At 45.1% G+C, this 8,790-nt stretch overlaps 1 protein-coding gene across 7 annotated transcripts in view; it reads right to left on the reverse strand.

The window, feature by feature from the left end:
- Positions 1-7,585, reverse strand: part of BDP1 (B double prime 1, subunit of RNA polymerase III transcription initiation factor IIIB) — a 63,886-nt gene extending 56,301 nt beyond the window's left edge. For 5 of the 7 annotated variants that reach the window (XM_042787564.1, XM_042787567.1, XM_042787568.1 and 2 more), the window contains exons 1-4: positions 7,344-7,580; positions 1,878-2,430; positions 1,113-1,216; positions 67-126 (exon numbers count right to left, since the gene is read on the reverse strand). In XM_042787564.1, the coding sequence (XP_042643498.1) occupies positions 67-126; positions 1,113-1,216; positions 1,878-2,430; positions 7,344-7,480 (854 nt within the window). In that variant the 5' untranslated portion in view covers positions 7,481-7,580. Of the gene's footprint in view, positions 1-66; positions 127-1,112; positions 1,217-1,877; positions 2,431-7,343 lie in introns of all 7 variants that reach the window. The other 2 variants (XM_042787569.1, XM_042787566.1) reach the window with 2 other exon arrangements.
- Positions 7,586-8,790: the final 1,205 nt, after the last annotated feature.

Here is an 8,790-nt window from a genome sequence, read left to right on the forward strand (position 1 = left end):
AAATATGGGATTTTTCCAACATCAGAAAACTTTTTGACCATAAGTAATTCCATCACCAAGACTTACTCTTTCATTTGGCCCAGTGCAGAATTTTTTTCTGTTCTTTTTTCTTCTGCCAATGAAGACCTAGAATTTTATACAGATAGGCATAGATGTTTGTAGAGATACATTTCTACTTCATTCCACAAAACCTGCTTTTAGTGGACAACGAAATACAAAGCTTTTTTTCAATTCTTTGTACCACATTTAGACTTGAGTCTAAATGAACAACCAGCACTTCTTAATGAATTTTTTTTTTATACAAACAAGGGCAAAAAAAGATATTTCAAGCAGTAATCCACTGTAAGGGTACAGGAAATGTTAGATCATCTGGTTCATTACTTGTTTAAAGACTATTCAGCATAAAAGAAAAAATAACAAGGAAAGTGATAAACACACAAGCACGCAAACATTAACAGGCAGGTGATAACAGAAAACTCATCTGCTACTGAAAGGAAGAACAGTACTTGGACTGCTGTACTTATGTTTAAGCGATTGGTTTTGGTAGTTGCAGGAAAAAGGCCCTGTTCTGTCTGTAGCAATCTGAGCAGCCAGCTGCGTTAGTGTTCCCTGTGTATGTGCACCTCGGGGATGCTCACTCAGCCCTGTTGCTGATGAAACCTGTAAAGGGAACAGTAGCAGCTACATCCATCCAGCTGGAATGTAGCGACCTCATGGGTCTTGCAGTGCGTTTTGCACTTCAGCACCTAGGAAGCAGAAATGCTTAGCTTCATGTAGTCCACTAGATTTGGCAAGCAGTCCTATCACTAGCAGCCTAGGGAAAAAAAAAAAAAAACAACAAACAACTAATTTCTATTATTCTGCATTTGTACAGAGATGAATCAAAAATGGGGACAGATTCATGGTTTTATATTTCAACAAGTACGCTGATCTCCATTCTTATTTCTGTATGAAGACTGAGCAGATGTGGAAATGTCTAGAAGCTTTTGTTACCACTGTAACTATACTGCATCTGTGCTAATACTTGAGATTAAAGAATTCTCCTTTTCACAATTATTAGATTGGTAGAAAAATAATTTAAGCTAAGGAGGGAGAAAAAGAGTCATACTTACTTCATAGGATTGTTTTCTGGCAGATAGTATATCAAGTCTCTCATGGTCATTTTAGAACGATCCAGTGGAGAATGCCCTTCAATTATTGGAGGCCTGTGTTTCAACTGTTTCAATATAAAAAGAAGAGAAAAAAAAAAACTTAAATTCACCCTGAAAGTACTTTATATTTCACAAATTAATATTTTTCTCTATTTACAAAGTACCCCATTCAGGGAGTTTTGAATCTCTCCCCTGCCCCCAACAACTGAAATAAGTTAACTTAAAAGTGTCCCTTTGTCAGAGAGGACACCGCAGACTCTTAAGTGATTTACCCTCTCAGAGAAATTCAATTCTTGACCCAAGTAAAAGTGAAAACTTATTCAAAATTACAGAACTTGGTCAATGATCAAGTTGAAAAGATTTGAGAAACCCCAAATCCCAAGCCTCTTACAGCACACTTCGCCATTGTATTACCAACTGTAAAACTTTCAAACTTGGAATATTGACTACAACATAATACCAGGTCTCATGTCAAAAAGGCTTGTGGGTCAAATGAAATTAAAAGATATACAATTTCTTGTGAAATCTGTATTATGGAGGAACTCAGTGCTACTATTACTTATAAACAGACTAAACCCATTCAGAGTTACAAGATATCACAGATTACTGTTAGCAGTAATCAGCTGATGATCATCAGAAAACATTACTACAAAGAGGTAATGCACGTTAGGTGCATCACATGTCTTTGCCCTTCACAGATCAGCACTACTCAACACAAAGACCTACCATCCGCTCTTTCTTCAACTCTTCTTTAAGCATTTCCCTTAACTTCCGAGCTTTGAGGATCCTTTCACGGTCAGAACACGTTTGTTTCTCTTTTATGGGAACAGGTTTGATTGGTAGCTTTTCCTCCTGCATTCCTGATCTTTCCTGTGTTGGTCTCTCCTTGAGTGGGGAGGGTACATTCTTCTGCAAAGTATCATCATTTTTTTGAGCAGCTACACCTACAGTTTGCTCTTTGTTCACTGATTTTTTTAGTGGGGAAAACTGTGGCACTTGTGGCACAGGTGTCTTCTTTTCAGGCAGCATGGAAGACTTTAAAGAGCTTTCAACACTACTCTTTTCTGATGGAGAGGAATCATTCTGAAGTGAAGCACTGCCATCAGGAGCCTGTGATGCTCGTCGTGGTGGTTTTGATGTAGAATGCTGAGCAGATGAAGGCCCAGCTCTGGGTTTGACAAGATTGGGCATGGTGGAGATCCGTTTTCTTCTCTGTATAGGCATCTCTGCAGGTTTACTAGATTCTCCAGCATCACTTGAGCTATCAGCCTTGCCATCACTGGAAAAATGATAGAGTATTCTGAAATACTTTACAGTGACAGATTTGTAACTCTTACTTTCAAGATATGTTTATTTGTCAATCAGTATAAACATAATTCTACAAAAAATACGGTTTTATATAAGACGCCACACAAGAACCAACCTGTAGCTAATACTTCCTCACAAACTAATTAGCTGCAAGAACTGGTATATTATTTTCTAATTATGTTACTGTTACAAGATAGTTGACCAATAACACTAAACTTACATGTTCCCTCCTCACCACACCTCTCCTTTTTTTTGGAAGGCTCTCTACTTTCGGCTGAGAATACCAAACATCATAATACGATAAAGCTTTATGAAAAATAACTCACGTAACATTGGTGACATTACAAACATTTTAATAAAGCTATATGCAATAAGTAGTTTAATGATTTTCATTACAACCAATCTGAACATTCCTCTTATATGTTTGCAAGTTGATGATATGTAAACTGTGAATTCCAAAACCACTTCAGTAGTCAAACTCGCTGATGATGTTCTATTGCTCACACTTAGCGCATCGAAAGTAGCCTTTTAGAGGCAACAACTTTTAGCTTCCCTGGAAAGCTTTCTTATTTAAGTATTTTTTACATCCCTTACACAGAAATAATTTTCAAAGTGCAAGCAAAATTGACAACCATATAATCTTTTAACATCTGCAGGCTCCTCCTTTGGTTCCTTGGATGTTGCTCACAATAAGACTGCAGTAGAATTATAACTGAGTCATAAAGTTTTTTTGAATTTACATTGGAACTATGCCTTGTTTCTATACATAAGGACAACCGCACCCATGGTTCATTTAGCCATCTTCAAAACCTGTCAGAAGCAAATGCCAGTGTCCTGGGTTTGAGTGAGTGGGGGCTTTTTTGGGTAGCATGGGAGGGGGCCTACAGTGGTGGCCTCCTGTGAGAAGCTTCTTGAATCTCATTCCCCCCTCCCCAAGTAAGACCCACCTCTGCACCAAGACTGAGCCAATCAGCTGCGCCTCTGAGAAAATATATTTAAAAAGGGACCTGGGAGGAGGAGTTGGAGTTGTGAGGAGGAGTTGCGACATCTGTGTGAACACCAGGGTCAGTGGAAAAACAGAGGAGGAAAGGGGGGAAGAGAAGATGCACCACAGCAGAGACCGCCCTGTATCCTGCGGTGAGATGGACAGGTGGCCCCCCCCGCCATCCATGGAGGTCTGTGGTGGAGCAAACACTGATAAGGCCTGTGAAGGACCCCACACATACATTTAAGGTGTCTGTGCTCAAAGGAGGCGGGGATCCTGTGGGAAGAAGCAGCCGCCGCTGTTGTGGTTTGGCACTGGGAGGACTGCAGCATGTGGGGGTGTCCCATGCCGGAGCAGCTCAGGAAACACTGTGGCCCGTGGGAGGGACTCAAGTCAGAGAAAAGTCGTGGAAGACTGTCTCCTGTGAGAGGGGGACCACACTGGAGCAGGGGGAAGAAGTTCCAGAAGCTCCCCCCCACTGGAGATGGAAAAAGCGGCAGCACTGACTGCACCCCCCATTCCCTGCCCCTGCACCACCTGGGGGAGAAGGTAGAGATATCGGGAGCAGAGCTGAGCCCAGGAAGAAGAGAGGGGTGAGCGGAAGGTGTTTTTAAGATTTCTCACTGTCCTACACTGTCTGTTAAGTGTTGTTGTTGTTAGTGTCTGAACTAAATTTATGTTCTTTTTTCTTCCCTTAATGAGTCTACCTTTTGCCCGTGACCATAATGGGTGATTCATCTCTCCCTGTCGTATCTCAAATCCCAAGCCAGGCTTATTTTTTTCTTCTCAGCACTGGGGTCGAAAGGAGAAGTGAGCAGCTGCGTGGTGCTCAGTTGCTCTCTGAGCTCAAACCACCAAGCCTTTTGCTTTATTTTTTCCTTCTCAGCACTGGGGGAGAAGTGGGGAGGACCTGTGTGGTGCTCAGCTGCCTTCTGAGCTGAAACCACAACACTGTGGAGGAATATGAGAAAAGCATAAACATACAGCATGACTTCTCCAAATCCTCTCCAGCTACTGTCTGTGACTCAGGCAAACACAAAAACATCACCTGCAGCATTTGACACCCTCTGTTAAATGGCTGAATCAACTTGTCTCACACTGTGAGTCCATATACACTTTTAGTATACAGAACATCTCTCAGTAAGGAATTCAGCAGCCTTACTACATACATGGTGCCTGTCTGTGTGTTTTGAATGGGATACTTCCTTGCAAGTTCCATTCAACACCCTCTGTTTTTTGTAGAGCAAGAGACAGTAAAAAGTAATTCTTTGCTTGTCATCTCTGTAACACCTGTGTTTTGTTGAGTTTTTAATCAGAGTGCCACATCAGATTCACGAACAGTTAAATACAATTTAGCAGAGACTGTATTTTAAAAAAATAATCTTATGCTCAGAGAATTTTCACTTCCCTGATAATCACCAAAACCCATTCAGTATTTAGAAAACAAAAGAAAGGAAAAATAACACACGACAGATACAGGTTTGAGCAGCTATGAAGGCATGCCTTAGGTTGGAAGGATAAATATGCAAGATATTTTCACATTTGCCTTTACTTTTCTTGCAGACCACACAACAAACACACCATGCTGTATGTCACCAATTACTACACTGAGGAAAATCAAATGGTGTGACTTCACTCAAATCCACTCTTCCTGAATCTTCAGAGCATCTCTAAAATGCATAATCTAGAGAGACAGCTCCCCAAGAAGCTAATACTACCTAGTCTGCAATAAATCCCTAGGCCTGCTCTCTCCTCCCTTGAAGGTTGTTATACGCCTCCAAAAGCAACCAAAAACTTTAAGAACCAGCTATGCAGTGGAATTTAGGGTGACCAAACAGGGGAAACAAGGCAGCAGCTCTCACCTGTGCCTTTTCTACTTGCTCCCAGAACTAAAAGTTCCCCTGAGATTCTCCTAGCAGTTTTATGTTGGATACTACTTTCTCCCTCCAGTTAAGCTGTGGAACCCATCACAGTGCTCTAGCAGTCCACATTTCTCTTCTTGTAAGTGCATCATTTCCCAAAGTGCACCTCCAAAGAAGGTCTTTCCTAGCCACATTCCACACATTTCACTGCATTGACAAACTAAAGAGGTTGGTACACTACATTCAGTGTGAACAGTTTCCATCACAAACAGTGTTAGTTTTCTTATAACTGCCCTACTTCTTTAAAACAGCAGGATACAGTTTTCTGGATTTGTACGCTTGGATATTTTCCACCTTTATTGAGGATCAGTAACCTGATCTCTGTTATACATAAATTTTATTTATAAAAGCTGAAAGAAAAACATCCTTACAGCATAATGCAAAACAAGTCTAAATGTAAAAGATGTAAGATACAAGTGAAATAAAAGGCAGCATGGGTTTAGTAAAGACATGCCACACCAACTAGCCTGATACTTGAATTTCCAGTCACACAAAACAGAAGAGTGTAAGAAGACCTTGTAACATGTCATAAAGGACAAATTTCAACTAAAAGAATAGATGTATTCATGCAAGATGCAAAACCAACAAGCTAAAGAAGTGAGAATGTTCTGAAGAGCAATTATGAGACTGAGGAAATGTCCTGAAGAACTGGTCTGTACTGCATTTGGCAGGGAGAGAGTTCATTTTATTCGCAGTAGCTCATATGGCGCTATGTTTCAGATCTGTGAGCAAAACAATGTGGACAGCAAACCCATGACTCAGCTACCGTTGAGCAGTGTTTACATAGCATCCAGGCCTTTTCTCAAGCTGCCCTATCAGCAAGCAGGCTGGGGGTGCACAAGAAGCTGGGAGGGGACACTGACAGGGCACTCAACCCCAACTGGACAAAGGGATATTCCATGCCATATGATGTCATGCTCAACAGTAAAAGCTGGGGGAAGAAGGAAGAAAGGAGGACATTCAGAGTGATGGCATCTGTCTTCCCAAGTAACTACCACACGCAGAAAGCCCTGCTTTCCTGGGGATGACAGAATGTCAGAAAGTGGTGAATGAATTCCCGGTTTTGCTCTGCTTGTGTGTGCAGCTATTAAACCGTCCTTATCTCAACCACGAGTTTTCTTACTTTTGCCCTTCTGACTCTCTACCCATCCCATCACGGGGGTGAGCAAGCAAGAAGATGTGTGGGGCTCAGCAGCAAGCCAAGGTTAACCCACAACAGGGAGGTCCCGAAGGGCTTGGTCCTAGGACCAGCCTTACCATGCACTTCCACTGCAATGAAGAGCACTTAAAAAATTAAACAATGGAAAAGGAAAAACGCAGAAAGTTCTCCCTAACACATGGTGAAGTAAATAGGAAACAGGAAGTGATGTAAGAACACAAAATCATTCAGCTGTCAAGTGCACAGAATTTTTGCTGCAGACAGCAAACCGGAGCTCCCTGCTGCCGCAGTGCCAGAAAAAAACGAGTATCAGACCACACTAGGTCCCTCCTTTGCAGTCTTAATACTATTTTATAATAATTTGAAATTAATATTATCTCAAGGACCTTCAGTGCAGCCGCAGCAAAGAAATGCAGGCTTTACTTAGTTTGCAAATGCACCAGACACTCAGAAGTCGTCGCCCAGTTACCGCATACACAGCTGTGACCAGGCACCGGCCGGAGGGCAGTGCAGCATCTATTTCAGGAGGTCTGCAACTCCATCCCAAAGCAGGGGCAGTCAGGAGGCGACAGGCCGCCACGACAAGCGTCACGGGAGAGCCAGCCACCACCACATCCTAAGGGGCTCCCGAAGGCGGGTGGGGGCGGATCCCCCCACCTCCCCAAGCCCGCCCCATTCGCGCAGATCCACGGCCAGGCGGTGGCAGCGGCCCTGGGAAGACCCCGCCAGCGGGAGTCTCCCTTCCTCCCCTCCTCCTCCTCCTCCTCCTCCTCCTCTCCACACCCAGGGCTACCGCAAGGCCCTCGACCGAGACTCACCTCTCGACCGCCGCAGCCTCTGCTCGGGCAGCCGCCGGGGACCCCGGCCCTCGAGGCTCCGCGTCCGCCGCATCGCCGGCGGCCCTGCCCGCGGGCCGCACGTTGGGCCGCACGTTGAAGCGGGCCCGGCGGAACATGGCGCCGGCCGCGCTCTCAACCCGGGGGCCGCTCGGCACGGGCAGGGGCGCACGCGCGCACAGGCGCGCGCGTGGACACGCACACGCGCCTGCGCCCCGCGGCGTCCTCAGCGGGCGGTGTCAGGAAGGGGCGGGCGGGGAGCGGAGCCCCCGGGGGGGGTGGGTTGTGGAGCGGGGGGGGGGGGGGGGGGGGGGGGGGGGTGAGGCGGCCGGTGCGCGGCGGAGCCCACGCGGGAAAAGTCGGCCCAGGGGGCGAAGTGCGTAAGGCACCAAACGCCGTCTCTAACGCCTCATCGTCTCAAAGGCCGTCCTGCTCTCCTCAGGCGGAGGCACCTCGGGACCGGCCCCCCCCCCCCCCCCCCCCCCGGGCGTTCGCGTTGCCCGCGACCGTCCGTTTCAAGCAGACAAAGGAGGTTCTGGCAGCTGGGGAGGCGTTTTCCTGTGGAAGGGCTTGGGCGGTGTCAGGAAGAGCGGACATCCTCGGGTGGGCAAAAGCACTCAGTTGCTGTCAGTGGGCAAAGCTAGAAAAGGCAAAGGAGTGCCCAAAGAAAGCAGCAAAGTGACACCTGTGAACTAAGGTAATTAGAGAATAGATATTTGAGGAGTAGAGTTATTAGGATCAATTTAAGCTGTTTTAGCCATTTAACCATTGTGCTGTAGAATGAATACTAATCTTTTGAGGAATAGTTGGAATAACTGTAGGATAAAGAACTCATAAATAATCTCACTGGAAACGGTTTGGTCTTGTAGTGGCAGGTGCAAAGAAACATAAAGAAGCTGCAAATTAGCAACAAACCAGACCAGGCCAGCCTTGAAGGACAAGATGTATGTGACTACAGGACTGAGTTTGCGCCGAAGTAAGGGTCAACTGGTGAGCAAGACTATGAACCTTCATCTGAAGACCCCCGATGACCACCTGAAGACTCCAACAGACACGTGCAAGAGACATTAACATATGCTAAATGAGTTCCTGGAAAAGTAATGAATATGATCTGTGATTAAGGTAGTAGAAACGCTTGTTGTTTTCATTCTCACACACACACATTAGGAGGAGCTATCCGCTGTGTCCGGCGCTGTAATGAAGTGCCTGCTTTCTAAAACTCCAAAATCGAGTCTTAGAGTGAATTAATTACCACTTTCCGGTAACAAAAGAAAGCGGTTTGCTTTTAGTTTGGGGTTTGTTGGGGTTTTTTTAGAAAAAGCTTTCATTGGTGATTTTCACTGACAGCGATCCGTCGTGATTTTCCACCTGATTGTTGATCAAAAGCCGCTTCTACAAGGACGTTTCGGCAACGCACCTTCCTCCGGGC

The sequence above is a fragment of the Tyto alba genome, unplaced genomic scaffold (genome assembly GCF_018691265.1).
Source record: "Tyto alba isolate M040663 unplaced genomic scaffold, T.alba_DEE_v4.0 Super-Scaffold_13, whole genome shotgun sequence".
Classification (NCBI taxonomy): Eukaryota; Metazoa; Chordata; class Aves; order Strigiformes; family Tytonidae; genus Tyto; species Tyto alba.